This window comes from Branchiostoma lanceolatum, chromosome 17 (assembly GCF_035083965.1).
Source record: "Branchiostoma lanceolatum isolate klBraLanc5 chromosome 17, klBraLanc5.hap2, whole genome shotgun sequence".
NCBI classification, from domain to species: domain Eukaryota; kingdom Metazoa; phylum Chordata; class Leptocardii; order Amphioxiformes; family Branchiostomatidae; genus Branchiostoma; species Branchiostoma lanceolatum.
The window spans coordinates 4,487,473-4,510,868 of record NC_089738.1 but is presented as its reverse complement, the minus strand read 5'-3'; the positions used below and the strand labels follow the sequence as shown (position 1 = coordinate 4,510,868).

Sequence of the window (23,396 nt, the reverse complement as noted above, 5' to 3'; positions counted from 1 at the left end):
AAAATGATATGAATCAATCTAGTGTGTTGTCCCCAAAGCTGCCTAAACCACCTTCTTTCTGGCTACATTCGTTTCCTGGTAATGCTACGGTCCCACGTCCAATCCGGGGCCCGGCCGGGCATCTTTTTTGACATGCATGTTTTATTTTTCGTTTTCGCAAACAGACCGGCCGGGCCCCGCTTTGGAAATGAGACCGTAGCTTCAAGCGGATATCTCACTGCGGCACGTTGGCGACCTCGCTGTGTCCTAAAATGGAATCGTGTTACCCTTGAATTCACAATAGGAGTATCATGCAGAAAGTATGACTAAAAAGAAAACAAAACACACAAAGCGCAAAAAGACTTGATTATTTTATCGATATGAAATTCTTTGAGCGCTTTGTCAAAGAGGTTGCAGCGGAGGTTGCCAACGTGCCGCGGGTCCAGTGAGAAAGCCGCTTAACGAATGAATAGTCGGATGACCAAATGTATAATGTACATATTGCATTTTTGTGTCAACATCGCTCTTTCTGCAGCATATGCACAATGTTGTTTTTTAACCAGGATTTATTCTCATGTGAATCATGTATAATATTGTATCGCCTGATTTCATCAGCACGTTTGTACATGGATATGTATTATGTACCTTCCAAGATTAGCCTTTGATAATAGCCAATGGCCAGTTGGGCAGCCTTGGCTGTTTGTATTTGCATATCAGCCAAATCAATGAATAGATGAATATGTATTATGATTACTTTGATCAAATCTAAATATACTGCACGTGTAAATTCTAACATTTGTTTGAAAAATACACCAGAGGATTTTGTTTTAAGATGCTAACGTTGTTTGTTTCTGTGACAGAGTATACATTTCGCTTATTTGTATACCAATACATTTCTTAAGCGTTCCACTGTGACCTTACAAAGCAGTGTCATAGGCATTCAATTAACTTACGAGGATCTCAGATTTCAGACTTCTTTTTCCTGAATGCGTAGATTGTTATTCAAACTTATAAAAAAGTCTTAACAATGACATCATCCTGTTCCGGAAGTGTGACCTGAGCAACGGGTCAAAGGTGGTTGGAAGTCTGTATCCGCCCCGTCCCGGTTGCAATTTCTTTATAAAGAACAAAAAAAAAGAAAATCTTATTCCATGCAGCAAATACACATACAACTTTATTCTAGGGATCTCACCTTTTGTAGACGGCAAATGATGATAAAAAGCGATTTGTAAAAAAACAAAATACCTCGATTTAAAAACGAAGTGATGGCAAGAATTGATCTGAAGTGAAAATAAATAAAAGTGTACTCTTGATGAGTTATGCATCTGTTATTGTCTTCATTTGTAATTGTCACTTTGTCGCTATTTTCATTCCTTGATACTAATTTGTTAGTTTCTACCAAACTAACTACGCTAAGATGGTTATAGGGTCTTTGGAGAATGATTTTCCAGTGGAGTTTGGCCACCATAGGGTCTCATTTGCCTGCGTAGCTCCGGGGGGGGGGGGGATGTTAACCTTAATCTTTAATCTGTTAAATATTTAATCTGTTAAACCTTTCCGTAGGCTGACTCTCCTGGCCAAGTATTTCGAAATCCCCGTTTTGCCGAGTTCTATGACCCATGTGAATATTTACGAGCTACCCTAATACGCAATTTCATGTCACCTGGCCTAATGATATGAAAGTTGCTCGTTTTGGAAATCCGCCTTATCAAAATCACAGAACAAGAGCAATCGCCAACACACATCCACGAAAGGAGAGTTACTAGTACATGTAGCCTCCAACTCCAAGCAGAGGTTCGGCTATGGCTTGTTCTTGGCGTCTCTTTAGACGTTTTTGTCGAGCTTTCCAACTTTTCCCGTTTTCTTTATGCCCAACAGCCAAAATTTGCCAAACCCGACAAAAAGGCATATAAATATATTTCAAAAGCAAGCCGGAGCCGAACATCTGCTTGGAGAGTAGGAGAGTGACATGTCAAGCCAAGGAGGTTATAGACCAAGTCAAGTCAAGTTTATTGCATCAGGTACAATGTATGGTAAATAACATGGGATATTAACAACTACGGAATATTTATACTAGTGTACTTATCTAACATCATTACTCGATACATAAGAAAATGGAATACTAGTAATACGTTTCACATTATGGCACGGCTTCTCTTTTAATAATTCAACATTTAGTCCTGACACCCCTACACTAGAAGATGGTATGATCCGTAGCGCTACCGAGTGACGTCATCAACGTCAGAGGGCGGAGGAGTCAATCCCAGCATCCTCTCCCCACCAAAATGGCGTCCAAAGCAGGAGAAGGCGACAAGGAATCTCAGGGATTTTTCGATGGTTTGCGGCAACAGCTCGCAGATTTCAAGGTCTTTCTATGGGACCCGACGAGGAGAACTGTCTTGGGAAGAAATGCGAAGAGTTGGGGTGAGTGGTTTGGTTGTATTGTGGCGAAAAATGGTGTCGAAAGGTACACATGTTCGCTGGCGCTACCAGGGTTCGAATCGTCTTTGGGGCACGCCATGCAGCGCCCGTCCGACCGAGCCGGTATTTTTCCACGCGATAGTTTCCGCTTCTCTAGGCCGCCTGGTCCTTATGGAGATACCAGCAGGAACAAAAAAGGTTTATGTTTCATATAAGGAACCATACAGCCTGCCCTAGTCCACTTTTGGCCCGAAAAATGACGTTAAACATAGCGATCCTCAAGGTCATTTTTGCCGGGTCACGTGTTAGCATCATGTTCGAGCGGTGCAAAACGCTAAATACTCCGCAATTTTGCCTCAGGGTTTTCAATATCAAACAATTTTCTAGTATATTAAAGTGTATGTGATTTTTTTGATAGGTGGTTTGGAATTTTAGGAGTTATTCGGGCGTGTTATTTGGGGTTTTTCTTTTACTGAGCCACCACCGCGTTAGCATCTCGGCCAACCGTATCAAATGGGCTGGGCTTGTTTCCTCACGAATCGCATGACCTTCCCATCATGGAACGGTTTCCGCTCTACAGGCAAGCCGGGATGATCCGGGAAACATGTCCCCAGAGAGTTCTTCCTGTAATGGTACTTCACAGGAAACAGTAGATGTACAAAACTGGAAGAGAAAGAGAGAAGGAAAACGTTTTGAGAGTAGTTCCGCACCGTTTAACATGTAAGCAGGTGGGGCGGACAGAGGGGGGAGTGGCCAACACATCTGTCCACATAGTAGTGATGGATGTGGAAAAATGCATTGTTTCAGAGGTATTGTCTGTCAAAATGATGTGTTGTCTTGGAGCAGACTAGAGATTCAACCAGATTTTACTGAGCAATTATTCATCTAAACTTACAGATATTTTTATTGTTTAGTAGAAGTAGTTGGAGTCTCTCAATAAATAATTTTTTCATTCAGACGTATTGTCTGACAAAATTATGTGTTGTCTTGGAGCAGACTAGAAATTCAACTGGATTTTACTGAACAATTATTCATATAATCTTACAGACATTTCTATTGTATTAGTTGGAGTCTCAACAAATTAATTTTTCGTACAAATTATCCAGGTGAAAATGATAGAAATAAAATGTAAAATGACATTGTGACCATTACTCTTTAATGCAAAGGAATGAGGCATTTTGTTCGAAAACAGTTATATGATTAAGAACATGCTAAGTCATGTACAATGAACAAAATATGTGCTCGCAGTGAACAATGCTAGAAATTATTTCTTTTTGCACTATTGCAGTTTTATGGAACCTGAGTCCTTTTTAGAATTCTTTCTTTCCTTTAGTACTGCTAGATAGAAAGCAAGATTCCAAATTTTGCAAGGTTATTTTTTTGAATATGAAAACAGGCACAATTCTCCCTATGTCATTGCAGACAACAATTTCCTGGGAGACAACCACCTTTTTAGGAATAATCTGTTGGTATATACTTGGCACTGCTACTCTTTTGGCCCTATTCCAATGCCCATTACATGAGAAATTTCAACTCATTTATTGGCTGTTAAAAGGGGCACAATGGAATGTGTTAATAGGAAATACATATATAGAGTCAGGTTGCCTAGAATAGAGAGACAGTGTCTTTGAAATTTATTCAAATGATTTTGTGTGGATGAGTGTTACTGTACACTGTATGTGTATTAATACAAGTCCGTAATTAAAGACCCGATTTACACAAGGAAAATTGCCGGTGTAAAACAAGGTCGTATGGTGCCTTTCCTTGCTGCGTGTAGATTAGTCCGCTATGTCGTACTGCAGGCATTTTTATGGCCCGTTGTACGCTACCTCCAGGGTAAACGTACAACACAACAGGCCATAGAATGCCTGTCCTACGACATTGCGTGCCGATTTACAGTTAGTTACGTAGGGCGTCGTATAACAACTGACATACAACCTCTTCGTACGCCATTGTCGTATGCCTGCCAGTTTTTCTTGTGTGAATTGGACCCGTTTTTGAAGTTGTTGGCAATGAAATGTTCGTGACAGAGTAGCTGAACTCAGTTTATTACAGGTTTGCATAGCAAAACCTTTGTTGGATCCGTTGGCATGTGTGGTGGCCGCCATCTTGAATGAATGAATGAATGGTTTATTTGCATTGTGACGTCCAGGGTTGCCATACCATTTTATTGGGAGGGGTGTTTTTTGGGGTCGCTAGCGTTCTCTCTATTTATAACAAATCGGCACACAACTATCACACATTCAACTCAAATATTTGAAATAAAAAGAAAATTCAATACCAATTCATATTTATAAAAAGACCCCATAATCGCTAAACTAACATAGCAAACCTGAAGAATTATGTAGCACAAATACTTAACTCTAGTAATATAGTATGTTATATGATTCTAAGGAAATTTCCTAAATTTGCAGATTGCCACTATTTCCTGCCCTACTGCCCCCGGCACGTACCATCCTAGTGTTGATAAATGGGGCAATTAGAGGCAGTGTGCCCGACCCTTTCTGTCATTGGCTCTCTGTGTGCTAAGTCACAAATTCGTTTTCCATTTGGAACCTTGCAACTAGAACAGGAGTCAGGGTAATTTGTCTGCAACACACAGATCTCCAATGTTGTTTAAAAAACAACTGCTACTAGTGCTAGGTCATTTTACTAATATTTATGCACTTTTACAACAACGTCTCTGAAGGTATACTGAAATTGCAAAAATGTTCGCGGTGGTTTTATGTTCACGGTTTTCACGTCGACTGTTTCACAGCAAATATAAAACCACAGCGAACATTTTTATCCAATAGTGTAGCAGTATGTGACCACAGCACTGCCGCGAAATGAAAACCACAGCGAACACTCCATTTTCCTCTTAGCACGAAATAAAAACAGCGCAAACTTAAATTCATTTACAGTACTAGCCACATGTTGTGGTGTAGTACATTCATTTCTATTCCAATGACCCCATAGCTTAGCTTGGGTTCCATCCTTTGCAGTTTGCCAGGACTATGGTAGCACCCATGTTATCCATAGCTATGTTGGAATACCCAAAAGCTATTTCAACATGAGACGTCCAAGCTTATAGGAAGGAAATTGAAAAACTTGAAACGGTTTCTTGACATACACTTGAAGGGTACGGTATCTGATCTCCGCTGAAGTGAAATCCCATCCTACAGTATAACCCAGTTCAACACCAGATCTGTAGAGCGGAAGCCATGATTGATGCTCGACATTTCCTGATAGTCCTTTTAAGCGCAAGTCAAAGTATGCCCGTAGTCCCTCCTAATGCCCTGATGGATAATGTAGCCCTAATGCTAGGCTAATAAAGGGTTAGTTCATTTAATGAGTTGGTAGGAAGAGGCATGGCCCATGTTGTAGAGTACCCGAGCCATAGAAATTCTTGTTCTTGTCTGAAGCTTGAGCGCTGCTGTCTTTGAAAATCCTAGATGGTTAGCACTTGGACATACAAGAAACACAGTATCTGTTTGCTAGTTCCAATTAAAAAAAACAACTTGGTAGTATGTAAACTGGCTGCCAAGAAGATAGCTATGTGCACTTAGACAGATTTAGGGATTTACTTAATGAAAAGTGCAGCAATGGATCAAAGACAAAATGGCTATGTACTACATGTAGACTATATTGCTTATAGTGTTCAGGTGTTTTTCTAGAAAAATTGAATAAGAGGGAGCAGACACAGGTGAGGGACCGAATTGTATGTGTTTATGGAAGAATCCATTGCTGAGTAAAGGCTGTATGCTGGATATTAAGCTAAAATCTGAATTAGACAAGGGGGTGCTGGGCTGAAACAAGAGGGTGCAGCCCCCCTCTTTCCTGATTTAGATAAACCCCTGGTGTTACTTTTTTACATACAGCTACTGTGTTCAAATTTTTAAAGATTTGTTTCCAAACATTTGAGAGCATTAATTAGTCTTTAATTAAAGCTGAATCTAACACTAGTAACAGCAAATTATATACTAAACCAGTAATGCTGACTTATTATGCACTGATGATAAATAAAATAAAAAAGCAGTTTTGTGAATGTTACTGTAAATGCAGAAATGTTCGTGGTGGTTTTGTGTTCGCGTTTTTTGCGATGAACTCTTAACCGTGAACTTAAAAGCACCGTGAAAAGCCATTCCATTGTGTGATTGTAGCGCAACTATTGTTTCAAGCGCAAATTAAAAACCACCGCGAACCTTGCATTTTCTCCCTACCATGAAATTAAAACCCAGTGAACATTTTTGCATTTACAGTATTGTGATCACATTCATATGACGTGATGGAATTGATGAATGGTTTGTCCCCATTGTGGTACTAGTATCAGTTTGCCTTATCGGTTCATATTCATTTAGGGTGGCCTCAATGCGTACAATAGCACAGCCAAGGGAAGAACCCTGTGTAATGACCACGGACATAATGCTATCAAGAGATGACCTTGTCAGAGTGCTTCTCTTGAATCATATCCAATGGGAAATTGGGACCCAAACCATGTCCTGAGGGCCAGTATTTCCATACCAATGACAAGGGTACACAATTGTACCACCAGCCACATTCATCAATACAAGATCCAAGATACTGTAATTCACTTTATCTTCACGGTAGTAAAATTTCACGGTGTAAGGAAAATGGACATTTTCACTGAACTTTAACTTCACGGTGGCGGCAATGATTTACAGAACGGATGTGTGAAGGAATCATAAATATAAGAACAGTTTTTTTCACGGTGATGATAAGTTCACGGTACAGAGGTGACCATGAAAACAGTGAACATAAAGTTACAGTGAAAGAAACAAGAACTACAGTAATGGTTGGCTGTCGTATACAGTACACCTATGCACAGTTTATGATTAATCCTGACATTTTGCTATGAATATTAATGAGCTGTTTTATTGTCACCCTTTGCTGCTTTGGGTAATTTGTTTTCAGTTAACTCTTATTTTACACAGGAAATTTATTTATGGCAAATAGTAAATTACGATTGTAAATTCCGTAGCACATATATTGTTTATTTGTAAACGTATATTCGGTTGCCGGTCAACAGCTGGCGTTCATGGCCTATCTCGAGCCATATAACGGTAAACCCAAATTTGTCCATTCCCTTGTTGGATTATAGGGCTTATGTAGCCAAATACATGTTGCAGTTGTACTGTCAACTGGTAACAAGGTACAATGTATCATTCACTTTTTATTAGATCATGACTACATAGCAGTTCAACTGTTCTTGCAAGTTTGCCTTTTTTGTTTGTTTCAAAAGTTTCAACATAGAATACATCAACATGATCAAGATTAGGATTCCAGAAGAAAGTGAAAATTTACAGAAGGCAAATAGGGTCACACCAATTTAATTTCTTGGTTATATGAATTTAAACAAGAGCTTTTAAAAAAAGCTGGCGTTTCGGCTACGTTTATAAGTGTGAATTGTCTTTTCCCTTTACTTGAAGTAAAATCTGCCAGAGGAAGTCACTCAAGGGCTGTTCAGTCTATAAGAAAAATTGTCATTTTGGGAAATGAGTACTGTTTTAATAGAGAAAGGCAGATTGGGGAAAGCAATTTTGAAGTTACGTCACTTAACTTAAGTGCTTTTGAAAAAGCTGGTCTTGGCCTACAACTTGTGCTTATTTGTAAAATGTATAATAGGCTCATTATAAAAGCTATCAATGTAATTATGTACATGGCACGCAATAAAACATAAAATTTGAAAAAGCACCATTGAATCATCAGCACTATGGTAATTAAGTGAAATAGAAGTTCATAACAGCTAAGGTTCTATCTAAAATGACTACCAAATGTCAAACAAATCAACAGCTACCTCATCCGTATTATTCTGGTTTCCGCATTTACAACATTTCTTCCTTATTTTCCTGGGTAATTTTGCTAAAATTCATGAAAATTCCCATAGTTTTGTGCCGAGGGGCGCCACTTTCCACGTCCGTGTTGTCTGAATGAAGTCGATACTGAACAATGGAGCATTTGCTACTGTAACAAAGAATCGCTGTTTTGCAAACAACATCAAGAGCCTCTGTTTACATCGGGGATAGAAGTTTAGTGGCGAGTGTTTTGCAAGAATCATCTTACCGCGCATAGGAGCCGCTGCACGGTATTTTCCATTACAATGAACAGAAAAATTCGAATGCCGGGTTTGGAATCTATGAAGTCCTGTTCATAAGACAAAGGCCTTGTATATATTAAATGAATATTTAAAAATAACAAATATAAAATATTTCTTTATTTATTAATGAAAAAAATGATATTCATAAATATGATATTGATAGATTAATATAATATCAATATATATTTTTGATATTCAATATCTAAAAAGAAAAAAAAAATTCATGCACGGACACGAACCCGGATCTTCTGGGTCCGAAGTGCTTCGCGTTGCCAGATCGGCCAAGCTGCGGTACGTATTTACATCCTTTGGACGTAATGCTATAACCTCACTATATGGTATCATTTATGCCGATTTTTGCTCGTTTTCTTGACGAAATCATTTTTTTTCTTCTGCAATCTTGTGGAATAGATGTAATATGGTCATTTTTCAGGATATCAAAGTCCGAAACCACAATGCAATGATATTTCCGAACAGTTGTAGCAGTTACATGCGGTCGCCGTCCTGTGTCACATGCAAATCTAGCGTGCCTGCCTTTTCGTGCTCTCTTGCCATATAAGGCAACGGCTATACAAGGATTTGAGAACGTATTGCCATATAAGGTCTTATTGTGTGCGACACAGTGTTGAACCAAGCTTCCCTGCTTCCCTGGTCCTTGCTTGAAGGTAAAAGCCAGGACAAAGCGTTTCGGCGCGCATGCGCCGAAACGCAAAAAAATGCTAGATTGGAAAATCAACATGAAAACAGAATCTCAGAGGAAAGTTTGTACCTTGGTGCACACAGTTTCAGGGAGTGAACAGTTTTCACCCAGCCTTCTGTTTTAATGATGTCCTTGTGCTGAAATTTTACCAAATAAATCCGTTAACCAAGAAATTAAATTGGTGTGGCTTAAGAGCAAAATGGTAAAGGAAATGAAGATAATAATTTACACACAAAGTGACACAGATATAGCAGCTAAAAACTTGTTCATTTATTTAATTTTCAGCAGTTCATTCTGCCACTTAGGCAAACTGTTTAAATACTATTGCTACTAAACGTTCAACTGTCTCTGCAGCATATCTCGGCTTTGTGTTACGTAACCTATCCTGGCGTGCACCTGAAACCTAACCTGCCCTTTATTCAGGTGCTGTTTGTAAAAAGGGGTGTGGCACGTGCAAACAAGACTGGGAAAAGTCTACTTGATTTGTCCTGGCTTAAAACACAAATTGTGTCACAGATGTTGCCTTAGACCAAATAGAAGAACTATTACACTATACAGATAAAGACACCAGTCAACAAACGTGTACAGTTTAACATTATTCTTGTTGTCACATTTATAAATAGTAACAAGTTTATGAAATAAGTCAGTCCTGGTAAAACGGGCAGTCAGAATATAATTTTGTAAAAGCCCAGACTTAGAAAAAGCAGTCTGCGCAAATAATTTTAGGTATGAAAATTTGAGAAACGACTAGGGATACTTTCGAATATGTATTGATTTTGACACCTATATAATTTGTTTTACCTTCCATTTGGGAGCTGCGCCACACTGGCACAGTTTGGCTACGTGCCATATTTTAGGAGCCTGGCAAAGACACATATATTGTACCGAACACTTGTATTGTTTCCAACGTCCAGAGATGTTAAACTTTAACCAGATTTTACCTTGGCATTTTTCTCACACAGCTGGTTACCAATAGCAATGAAATTTCTAGATAGTTTTGTTCAGGTGGTCTATAAAATTGCTCCACAGAGCAGTGTTTGTTTGTATAAAGTGGAATGTGGAATTACATGTATGCTTGTGGTGACTGGTAAGGTATTGTCCTTACAAAACCTTACCTCACCTGTTTGGAAGGTTGTTCCATGTCACTGGTTTTAGATTTTGCCTCAGGAAGGGCCATTGTTCAGTTTTTGGAACAAAAAATCCATGTCAAGAAGGGAAGATGCTCCGTGTATTTGTGTGTTCATAGTCATTTGTGAAATCTTGAGGTCCATTCCTTCATTTTTAAAACAAGGGGTACGGAGGAAGGCATCCAAGATGTAGAAAAAATTAACCGAGTGTTAAACGTTTGTAACAGTATATACACAACTCAACAAATTGTGTCACGATTCATGTAAATTTAGTGTCTCTAGTAATCATTTTCCATGTCATTTGTTCAGTAATGATTGGTAATAGCATGACAAATGATAATCCACATACATGTACATTGATAGTATCAAACAATTTCATCAAGATCTGTTAAACATAACTCATTTATGATTAGCATTAATTGTTCGTGTTTGAAATGGTGGAATAGATATAGAAACATTTTCCCCCTCCACACATTAATGCTTTAGTCCTGATACTGTGATAGTTCTAATGTGCCTATGAAGGTCACCCCTATGTCACATTTATGATAGAATTAACCTTGACTGTGGTAATCCAGGGGTGCATTATCATCTTACCATGCAGGGAATAGATGGGAGGTAAATGCCAATGTGCCATAGGGGAGGCTATGTCTATTTCAGATATTCCTTCAGCTGTCTGAAACATTAACCATGCAAGAACTTGTAAAAAGGAAGATGGCAAATGAAAATGTGATTTTTGCACAGGAAAGAAGTTTTGGTCACCTACAGTTATGTTTTGTTTAGGAGACAGAATTATGATTGTACATTTATATATTTGCGAATGCAAGAAAAATTTTTTGTATTACAAAAAGTGATGTGAATGAGCTGAAAGAATATAGACTTACGTAATATATTATATAAGTCACATATTGCATACATATGTAAAACAATATTTTATTATACCTACACACAATACAACTTACAAAATACAAGGTTCACTGTCTAAAAGTAAAACAATTTATTATGACACTGAATAAGGAAAGATACATTATTGCATGCACATACATTTATCATAATGATAAACGTCAACATTTTTAGCCCATACTTCAACAAAAGGCCATACCCTTTTAGGGGATTTCGGGTGACATTTGAAAACACTTAACGTATATAGTACTGGTGTTCTAGGGTTTATCATTAAAAAAAGGATATATATCCACCTTAAGTTACATGCAGAGGATATGTAAAATCTCAAGAGAGATTTATTTTGCACTTTTTGGTTGTCGCGCACAGTTCTACAGTACATTGCTTACCACTTGCATATCTGCAACATTTGTTCAAAAGAAGAAGAAAAAGGGTTATTAGTAACTTATCAGAGAACAACACATTGAAGCTCTTCCATGGCTTACTCCCTCAATTGAAGAAAATTACAGCATATCTCCGTAAGTTAAGTACGGGCATTTGAGCATTCAAGAATCACAATAATTAGTCAAAGAGGTGAATGCTTTGCCACAGAATTCAGGGTTACATGTTTTAGGCATCTGCTCACCCTTTCTGCATCTGAATTCCTCGGGGAGAAATTTACATGTGCAGCCCCTTTTTGTAGGTCACCTTAAGGTCAACTGTCATGCTTCACTGAAGATAGAGGGTCTGCATGGGGGTCCTGACAACGCTTTACCCTGAATTCACATGAACCCCCTACGCTAAAATCAAGGAAAGCAGTTAGGCAAAATTTGGTCGCCTCCCTACGAATTACGTGACAAAGACAGCTTTCCCTTCCGAATTACGAGAAATAAGAATAGGCTGCCTACGCCTTTTGGAAAAGAGCATACAGACCCTCAAGAAAGGTGTGTGTGTTGGGGGGGGGGGTATTTTTATGTACATGTTAAAGTGCAAGATTCTTGCTTCAGTTTAGGTTCAGCTTCAATCTTATATTCAAAATATAAATTTTTAGTCCTTTGACAGAAGAAATTCCTTCATAGATTCTATAATTTACACAAAATTATCAAGAAGAAAATTGATAACGCCAGCTGCCCTTATTTGAAGGGAAGAAGACCCCCCCCTTCCAGTGGCTATCTGGGAGACAAGACTAGATAGATTACACTGTTATCTACCCCGAAGTCTGCATTGAAATACAGGAGGTTGTGTCGATATATCATACCTCATTTTCCTCGCGACTTGCCGGTGCATATAATTGTAGTCCACGGTGGCTCAGTTTTCATTTTCCGTTCAGAATGACTTGGCTATCTGTCATACGCACATTAGGCATATCATTGGGTTTGGAGTTGAGTTTCACCAAGTTTCTAGCCAGACAACTTTTGATGATCATCTGAAACAAGTTCATACATATTATATACGAATGAGGTCATATGATTGGTTTAAATATGTATTCATCTTACCATTAGATATTCTAACATAGTTACTGTAAATTTCCTTCCAATGTCCTTGACTATATGATATAGGCAGTCTAATACTACTTGTCATAATTATTGTAAAGGATTTTACTGGTTTCAAAAATATAACCATTATTATCCAATAAAAGACCAAGATACATTGTGTAGCTGTTCTATTTTATTGATTATTCATAAGTACAGGTATATTCATTTTATCATTAGATATTATAGCATATTCACTGTAAATTTCCTTCCAATGTCCTTGACTATATCAGTATATGATATATGTATATCATATGTATAGGTAGTCTTGTACTGCTTGCAATAAATGTGCAGAATTTAACTGGTCTCTTACAAAAATATAACCATTTTTATCCAATAAAACACCAAGATTCATTGTGTAGCTGTTCTATTTTATTGATTGTTCATAAGTACATGTATATATAGAACGGGGTTGTGTCCGAAGTGGTCTGCTGTCCATGATGTAAGACTGAATAAACATGACTGGATTTGTTACTGTTAAATATAGAACGGAAGGTTTGGTGGAGACAGAAGAGCCAAGGGCATGGTAGAAGCCCAACTGGGTCAACAAAGTAGAAATAAATCAAGGTTACGCCATGCTGATTTAATGATATGGATTGTCATCCACGCAGCATGCATCGATTTTCGTCCTTTTCCCAAAAAATTGTTTTCTGCCATACTGTAAATCATATAAGGCAGCTGCAAAATGAGAAAATATATGCTGTAGATTGCACACAAAAATATTTCTGAAAACGGATACTAATGTCATAGAATGCCAATTTCAATTTTTAAGTCAAAGAAGAATATGTGAAAAAACAGAAATGAAGAATCTATTATTTGATATTCACATGTACCATGTTCAATTTTGTTCAACTTTCCTGACGTCGTACATTTCATCACGATGGGAACTCTTTTTTTTTCAAACTTTTTTTATTTGCCCGCTCGCATCAGTTTTGGGGTTCCCAGAGGATGTCATCCATACAATCAAATTAACATTGCCTTTAATATCATCATGTGGTTGGTGCGTCATATGCAAAGAGCAACCATGAGCATTTATAACTCAAAACACACCATTTAACTTCATAGGTGGGACTCATGTGTTTCCCATACAAACTATATACAGTATTTCAAACTCCTCTAAAAATTAAAGTGTGTGGTGATGGTATTCTCGACAAAAATTCAGCTGCTTTCTATGAATGATTGGGGTATTAAAACAACAGCTAGTCTGCCTGTAAATAATTTAGTTTGGTAATCTCACCCGAGAGGGGTGTGTGGCACAAATGTACGTCACATACCTCGTACTAATCTGTGACAAAATACCAACCATTAATGAAGAAAGTGGGGACGATAGAAGGGGAACTATCTGAAATACTGTAAATGCGGAAATGTTCGCAGTGGTTTTCTGTTCGCGGGTTTTGTGGCAACCGTTTCATCGTGATCTTAAGACCACCGCGAACATTTATGTCCAATACTGTTGGGATTTGTGACTTTAGTGCCGCTGCCAACTTAAAACCACTGCAAACACCCCATTTTCGCCTTAGCGCGAAATAAAAACTATGAAAACTTAAAAACATTTACAGTAAAAGGATTACCTTACTGTAGAATGTGTAGAAGGAACATGAATAATTGGGTACTGAACTTGCAGTTTGTTACTATCACTGATGTTGACTGGATCAGAATTTTTTTTCAGACGGTCAAAATATGAACAAGAGTCTGTAGGACACAAGCCTCTTTTGAATTATTATGGTATTTGCTAAGGTGTTTGGTGCCCTCTTTACCAGAAATTAGAATTTCGCTTAAAACCTGTTTCCATTTATATTCAGGTAGTTATTTATTGTAACACTAGGCAGTATTAAACCAAGGTAGTGTAGCAAGCCAAAGTCTAACCTCTGCTTGGAGAGTAGGCAGTTGGCCCCAGCTTATAGTGCCAGCTGTGGACTGTACCACACCTTCAAGATGGGGGTGTCCTTTTGTAATTTTACATTACGTATAAACTTCGTCATACATGTATGTAACAAGCCTAAAAAAATGTTGACATTGCAGAAAAAAGTAGAAAACCAATATTTTACACCCTGTAATATTAATAGAAAAATACCAAATGAAAGTAAATTATGACCAGTACATGTATGTATGATTGACAGTCTTTTGCCGTCCAATCATGATGATGAGTTATCTAATCATCTCACCCATCTCATGTCTGTGATGAGATCTCTTCATCGTGTAGCTCAATTTTGTCCCAGATTACTCATCAATTACTGTATTCCATCAAGTGAGAATAACGGCATGATATTATCATGTAAGATACAGCCAGAGCAATTTTCATATCTCAGACCCTCTTTTATAGCTTTGCACAATGCAATTATGATTGATGAGAAGATGAAAATTTCATGTATATCATTTCATGTTTCCCTGCTAACTAACACTTTATTATCTGTTAGGTAATTGATATTGTACTCGAAAAATAAAAATGTCTTTGTATGCTTATGAAAATGAAAACTGAATGTACGTGTACATGTACATGTAGATCAGGTTATTCGGTTGGTAAGGTGAAATCTGGAATCACTGATGTGAAGAGAAATTGGGTTAATGCTGTGTAGGGAAACTCTCTGCCAGAAATGTGTGCACATTTACTTTCCCTCCTAATTGTGACCCGCAAATGTTAATGTCTCCCGTGGGCATCATGTAACAAATGCAGTGTCATACTTAACACTTTAACCTTGTAGTATACTGTCATCATCATACAAACGCACGTCTGATTAGAGCTCCCAGTTCTGTCGGAGTTCCAGCCATCCAAGACGTGACATTAGCCTTACCTGGTTGCTTGACTACAATAAGGCCTAGCTGTCGGTCCATTCGGCCAACTTAAGCCATATAGATAGTCCACAAAGTTTATGCCATCCTTGGAGCTAGCCTAGCTTAAAGTGTTTGAAGTGGCCTTTTGTTTAAGCCTGCTATAGCCTAGTAGCTAGGCAACGTAAAGGCTACATCTTTGAAAGTCGTGTGTAGCAGCCTTTAGCTTGTGGGTTCATACTTGTTGGCGAAATGCCAGCGAACCCAAGCCAACGTACCAGCTATGTTTTTTTCGCGTTTGTACCCCTGTGCACTTGAACTGACCTCAAGGGCACATACTTAGTCAGTCACTTCAAATGCGCAAAAGTCCAAACACCAAAAACAATATGGCAGCTACATTCTGTAGATTCTTTGGGTCATGCCGAAGTTTACCCAAGGTCAAAGGGGTATGTTACGATCGGTAGCCCTAGACTAGCCGGTCAAATTACATGGTTTTGGTGTTAGATGAGATACTACATATTACTGATATTTATAAAATAAAAGGCATCAAACTATGCATACATGTACCTACGTGTATGGCATACTGTACAGCAGATATCCAACACATTTATCAAATACAGTGGTATCAAATATTATAATTCTAAACCAACCTTTAATCTTACACCATATAGTAAAGAATGTCAATGAGTAATATTCCCCACTATGCTTGGTGATTGTTTGGCAAGTTGCACACATACAGTACAGTATGCTTAGATAATGTCACAATGATATACAGTGAAAAATCAGTCTTAACATTTGTTAATGGGGGTTAGTGTGCTTGGGCAGAGCTAGCTGAAGGGAAAAGTGCCTGTCCTATAAATTATGTATGACTGGATACATTGTTAATGGGGGTTAGCTATTTCTCTTTAATCTACATCTGAAAAGTCTGCCATTTATAAAGAACATGGTCATGGTTGTGTTACATAAAGAGCCATGGAATTAAAAGAGACTTGGGTATTGATATGAATTGAAGGACGTTCTTATGAAATATTCCGATGACGCCTGACTGTGAAACCCTACGTGAATACCATATCACGTACATATAATTTCCTATACATGTATTGTACCTTTAGAAATACATTTTGGAGTTTTACTAAATTTAATGTAATACAAATGTCCAATATTCCATTTGCATATAGCACTTACCCCAGCTAGTCTGCATTATATGTACTGTTAATGATATCACATTGTAGTTGTATTAATATATTATAATTCATTTCAATTGAAGTGGTAATACATTGGTTATACATTTGGTATATACAATATGGAATTACAGTACAGGTATATGAACATGTATACACATGTACCTTGTTAAATACATATGTATATGGATAAATATGTTCTTTGTGTACATGAAATTCACACCTGTGTTAATACAAAGCTTTCAAAGTTTTGAAAACAACAACTGAACAAATATCATCCGTATCACATGTCACATTTGAAATGCTGAGTGCAACTTAATAATTTATGGTAAGAAAATGTATGCTTTAACTTAAAGGCAGCCAAAAGATATTCTGGACAGATTGTTAAACTTAATGGGCCTGTATGCAAAATTTTGGTTGCAAAAGTGAAAATATTGAAATATATGCATAACAAAATCTTAACGTTCTTGACAGTTGCAGGCACGTTTTAGCTCATTTGAATCACAAACAGGACCATGGCCCCCTTATTTTTGGGTGGTACAAAAAAAGTAACACTTGACAGGTGATAGCTTTTCTACACATTAATTCAATTCAGTGATATTCACCCCCTTCATACCGTTATACAATGCTTCAGACTTGATTCTACTATAGTATGTAAAAAAAAATAACTAAAAAAATTGACTTTTAACGTCATCAAAATCTTACATTGTGTACCTTTAAGAAATTTTTGTGCTTTCCCTAGCAGATGAGATTGGCCATGCAAATCTTACATTGTGTACCTTCAAGAAATTTTTGTGCTTTCCCTAGCAGATGAGATTGGCCATGCAAATCTTATATTGTGTACCTTTAACAAATTTTTGTGTTTTCCCTGACAGGTGAGGTTGGCCTGTTCTACCTGATCTTCTACTCCTGCCTGGCCTGTTTCTTCGCCATCACCCTGATTGTCTTCTACCAGACCCTGAGCTGGGAACAACCAACCTACTGGGCCGGCAAAAACTACATGAACATCCCCAGTACGTAGCCTGTGTTACACAGTCTCTCATTGTCGGGCTGATTGGGCGTCCTTCCCGAGAGCTTGTGGACATACGCTTCTAAATCAAGAGAACCAATCCCAGAACAGCTAATAGGAGCTCAGGATTCTTAATCACTAAATCAAGAGAACCAATCCCGGAACAGCCAATAGGAGCTCAGAATTCTTAATCACTATGAAAATCAGTCCATATACTTAAGTCAGCAGAATTAAGATGCTCCCAGTTCTTCTGACTTAGAAGTGTTGTCCATCAAGCTTCTATGTTCTAGGGGCATTGAAGGCCGGCTAGTGTCATTTAGTCAGGCTACCCTAGTAAGTGCATCTCCATCAAGTCATGCTCAAGACGACAAGAAAAAAACATAGAAAAGAAAAGATTTTGAAGTTCTGACTATAGCAGGGCTGTCTCCAGGACGGAAATTTGCTCGTTGGGACGGCAGAAAAATTCACCCTGTCCGCCCCCAAACCAGAAATTTATGACCTGAAATTGATGAAAATGTATTTTCATAAGCTTAAAATGACAAATTTACCAACGAAAATTCAAATTCAAAACATCGGCTCCCAAACAATGAGAAGGACAGAAAGCAATTCAAATATGGAGATAGCCCTGGACTATAGTATGTATGTACATCTTCAGCAGGTAATTGTCAAGATGACCAAAAAAAACGACATAGGAGGTGAAAGAAAAGATTTTGAAGTTCTGGCTCGATTGTGAAAGATAAAGAAATATAGAAAGAAATTGTGAATCAAGATGTTACATAGTTTACCAGACAAACATGGATTGTTTAGTAGTGGGTGTAGAAATGACTATGTTGCTTGTTTATTCTCCAGGTGTGGGGTTCCGTCCTAATATCAGAACCGAGGGCAACATCGCCTTCAACCCTACCCAAGCCAATTCCTACGACAAGTACATCAAGCAGCTGGACAGCTACCTGGCACCATACAAGTACGTCAGCAACTTTTCATGGCCATGAGCTAACATGTAACATGAGTGTTCTTTCAACAGAGCCCATGTTTTAGAGATTTGGTTTTAAAATCAAGGATTCTTCTTTGCTCATTCACAGGGTTCTAGGTAGTACATTTTAGCGCAACAGGCGACCACGCTATACATTTGTTCTCATTTAAATGTACACATTTGGTAACTTCCGTTACCGTTAGAAGTAAGACGTTTCTGACATTAGGATATGCAACATATAAGGTGCCAAACTGTTGTTTTTATGACGACTTAAAACTTTTCTGGCTTTTAAAAACGACAGTTTGGCACCTATTATGTGGCATATCTTAATGTCAGGAACGTCTTACTTCAAGCGGAAGTTACAAAATGTGTGCATTTAAATGAGAACGAGCGTATAGTCTGTGACCACTATGCTAAATTAGAACCATACTAGTAACGCTTAATTTTCAAGTAGTGTAGTGGTACTTTGCATGAATTTACTTGTCTTATAATGTGAAAAATGTTGATATTATCCTCCAAACTGACAAAAAAAATCCTTCTTATTACATGTGGTCTAAAAAGAATTATGTCCCCCATGGACACATGAGGCCAACCTTGTACCATAAATTTTCAAAATCTCCTCACTGTGGAAGGACCAAACCCCCTTTCACACCATCCCCTAGATTGGTCGCTTCCCTACCTCGCGATTACCGTTAGATAAAATAAAATCCTGGCCAGAACCGTGTAATTTGTGAAACTTGAGAGTTGTTGATTTGATTGATTTGGCAGTAGAAAAAAGTATAGCCAGGGCTACCCAACTAGCCGAAGGCTATTACAAAGGGTTAGCCCTTTGTAACAATATACAAAGTTCAGTACAAACTTTCGCATAGCACATTAACGACTGAAATACAAGATACAGAGTTGTTCTCAAGCTGTTGTTGGGTTGTCTGTTTCAGTAACGTGACTGATGACAACTACGTAGACTGCACTTCCAGCCCCGCCCCCCTGGGGAAGCTGTGCAAGTTCGACACCTCTCAGCTCGGCCCCTGCGCCACGTCCCCGTATGGATACGACCAGGGCAAGCCTTGCATCCTGCTCAAGTTCAACAGGGTATGTTTCCGCTGTAGGAATGTAGTTCTTCTTTCTTTCACTGTAACGTTATGTTCACTGTTTTCACGGTCACGGTACAGTGAACTTACCATCGTGAAAAAAGCTATTGTTATTATTTATGATTCATTCACACATTCGGTCTGTAAATCACTTGCCGCCACCGTGAAGTTAAAGTTCCGTGAAAATGTCCATTTTCTTTGCATCGTGAAATTTTGCTGCCGTGAAGATATAGTGAATTATAGTAGCCAATTACTGAATTTGAACGACACGAAAACTGATTTCGTCATAGGGGGGATTTTACTCACAAACTGTCATCACGTGTTCGAACGGCATTCCCCGAACCCGGAAGAAGCAGGTGTTCGATTACAATCTGACTGATTTACGACAGATCAGTACAAAAATAAGCCGTTTTTCACTGTAATCTAAACAAGTGAGGAAGGGGAATAGTTAGCAACATTGTATGGCGATATCTGGAAACGTATGACCGCATGTGTGCAGGCGCCATGCCGCCCGCGGGAAGTGCATACCTGCAAGACACTGGGCTCCGTGACACAGGTCAGAGTTCAGGGAATGCCGTTCGAACACGTTCTATTCTTAACGGAGGTGTGCAATTACATAGACACTAACTGTGACAGAGTTAGAGAAGGTCTGTAAAAGAAATTGTACCATTATCATACAATAGAAAAAATGACACAAATTTAAGAAATATACACTGGCTTCAAGGACAGAAGATAACTGCTCAAAATAAAAAGAATAATTATGTTGTCCTCCCAAACAGCCATTGCTGAAAATCCATTTAATATTGCGGTTGGTGATTTTAGCAGTTTGGGGAACAGTCCACTGCATTTAATTTTAACGGTGGAAACAAACATCACTGTCCCAATTGTTAGCGATCAAACATTTGCGATTATGAAATTTTAGCGGTTGAGTTAGTGACTGTTAAAGTAGCTAAAATTAAGTTACAGTTGACAAATCAAGAATAACAGTATCTTTCCAAGTTTAGTACTACCTTGATTAGTTAGCAGTTCAGTGTTCTCACCAGAATTTTTTCACAGCATAGGGGTCAGGTACAGAAGGCCAACTTTACGCGGTGCAAGTTACGCGTGGAGTGCTGAAGACATGACCAGAGTAGGGAGTCCGGCATGTTCCCCCGGAAAATTTGTAAATTCATAACCCAATGAGACATTATTTCATGCATTTTGAGGGATAAATCTTGTGAAGTAGACTTTTTCCTCTGTCACAGCCTCATTCTAAAGCCAAATATGAACTTTTTATAAGATTTATACCAGGTTTGTCCCAGAAAGAAACACCCCTATGCTGGTTGAAACACAGCATAGGGGTCCAGATCACAGCAGATCATAGCATAGGGGGTCCAAATCACAGCATAGGGGGCCCCTATGCTGAAAAGGCCTGGTGAGAACACTGAGTTAGCAGTTGTTCACTGTACTACATGCTTACAGAATTGTGATGTTTGTTTATTGTAGGCTTTTGGCTGGGAGCCCGTTGCCTACAAGACTGTTCCTGACAACCTGGCTGCCATGAACTTCACCAACGGCGCTGGCACAGTTCTGTGCAAAGGCAAGGTAGGAAAATGTGCCAACATTCCGTATCTATTGTTTTAGTCGGGATCTAGCTGTAGTGCTAGTTGGCTGTACTCTGTAGAAAGCATAACTTTTTTGTTGTTGTGATTTTAAGCTATGTAAATGTGTCACCCCACATGCAACAAATGTTTGATATGGATGTTCTAGACCGGGTGATATTTTGGGTTATCACACAGGGTTCTACTTTTATCACACAGGCCTCCATGGAATGATTTGAATGCTGTCGAAAATTTGAATAGCAGATTCGGCCGTTGGAATTGAAGTTGTTACAATTTTTCATCCGAGGACGCATTACAGTATCAGTCCCAGCGCTCCCGCGGGTCGTATCACCTCTGGCCGTTGACCGTCAGGCGATCCTAGCCACGCTGGTACCTCGGGCGATATACAGAATACGCTGTGTTGTGTGCTACATTTACAACTAGCTTTTGCCCCTATATCCTCCTCACGGTTATCTAATAGTTGCATGGCCAGCTCTTTTTAAAAAGCCTTTTTTTTGTTTATTAAGTCGATGTTGTTTCTTTGCTCAGTACGCACCTGACAGGAATGCCCTGAACCAAGACGACATCAGCTACTTCCCCCGCGAGTTCAGCCCCAACTACTTCCCCTTCCGGGGTCACATCGGCGGCATCGACGCCACCGCCAAGTACCTGAGCCCTCTCATCGCCGCGCAGTTCAACAACGTCACCACCAATAGGAACATCCGCGTGCTGTGCGAGGCGTTCTCCGGGAACATCAAGTCCAGCGACCGGACAGAAGACATCGGGCGCTTGCAGATTGACCTGCGTGTCTCCGCCGGAGCCAACTAACGATTGCTTTCCCCTAGAAGGTTGATGTATAACTGGGGTTTTAGCATATAAGGAGGGAGGTACCTGTAGTAAGGGGGGAGGAGGCCATTGCTGGGTGGATTAAGGATGTATTTATTCCTGTTCTAGGCCACTGATTGTGTTCCACAGTGCATGTTTGCAGGATTTCATGAGCTACTGTAGATAACTGTGTCATATATCGGGTCCAGAGCTATGGACTAACACCAAAAAAAAAATATAGAGAAATGTTAACCAATGTTGAACCCAAAGTTACAGATATATCAGCATGAGAAACCTCAACTATAGACCAAGCAAGCAAACAGTTCATATCCAACGTTGTGTAGTTTGAACTGCACAAAAAGAGTTTAGGGGAACCGAAATGTAATTCCCAAGCACTGTAAACACTTGTAGATTGGTAGGATACGCCTCTTTTCCATTCATATCCACATGTAAATAGGAAATTCAGGGCTTTTTGTTTTCTTCTTTTATTTTGTCCTCTCCCATGGAGAATGATCGCTGCTCCCCCTAGAGATTCCATCGTGTAGTGCACCTTTATATGTACATTATATAACCCTCCTCCTCCTGTAGTCAAAACATGCACTTCAAACACTTATCAATGAATTGTCTAAGATGTAAAATTCACTGTTCAGATGTTACAAGGCTGATTGTTCTGTCAGCCTAGAGAGATAGTACAGCTAAATACAGAAATTAATACAGTTCTTCGTTCATGAGTAGAACTTACTTTTATCTTTTGTTTCCCTGTATTTTTGAGTACTTGTAAGAACTGTCAATGCTTGTGTAATCGATGTAAGTGTACCCCAGAAACAAACTTAGATGGCCGCCCGGCCGTTTACAGCTAAATGGATTGGACTCTTACGTAGGGCATTTTTTAACATAGTGTTTCCCGTGTGTAATAGAATGTAACTAGTCAAAACAGCTTCTAACAGCTATGTCAAATTGCAAACTGCTGAAACAAAACAAAAAAACACAACCGCTCTAAATGATATTACTAGTTTGCGGCTTTGTCACGTAGATAAATATGTAGATATATTATATATACGTGTCTGTATATCATCCCGGACCTTATTGTAGTTCCCTGCAAGAGTTTGCGTTCCTTTTCCCTGTAGTGTGTAGATGGTGTTAGTAGCCTCCTTCTCTACAGTGTTTGAAGGGATTTTAGACAATTTAAACATGTGTCTTCCCTGTAGGGATGGAGACATAGGGTGTATTTAGGCACGT

General features: G+C 38.8%; 1 protein-coding gene across 1 annotated transcript; it reads left to right on the top strand.

The window, feature by feature from the left end:
- The first annotated feature begins 2,214 nt into the window (after positions 1 to 2,214).
- LOC136423679 (sodium/potassium-transporting ATPase subunit beta-3-like) lies at positions 2,215 to 22,775 on the top strand. The gene is made up of 6 exons (XM_066411952.1): positions 2,215 to 2,403; positions 17,558 to 17,695; positions 18,541 to 18,655; positions 19,600 to 19,753; positions 21,238 to 21,336; positions 21,882 to 22,775. Exons 1-6 carry the CDS (start codon positions 2,265 to 2,267, stop codon positions 22,158 to 22,160), a joined length of 924 nt encoding a protein of 307 aa, XP_066268049.1. The 5' UTR covers positions 2,215 to 2,264; the 3' UTR covers positions 22,161 to 22,775.
- Positions 22,776 to 23,396: the final 621 nt, after the last annotated feature.

Bases quoted from the DNA above. Each gene is read 5' to 3' on its own strand.
- LOC136423679 (XM_066411952.1), top strand. From the start codon at position 2,265: ATGGCGTCCAAAGCAGGAGAAGGCGACAAGGAATCTCAGGGATTTTTC. The intron at 19,754-21,237 runs GTATGTTTCCGC...TGTTTATTGTAG, and splicing joins TCCTGCTCAAGTTCAACAGG to GCTTTTGGCTGGGAGCCCGT. The intron at 21,337-21,881 runs GTAGGAAAATGT...TTCTTTGCTCAG, and splicing joins CAGTTCTGTGCAAAGGCAAG to TACGCACCTGACAGGAATGC.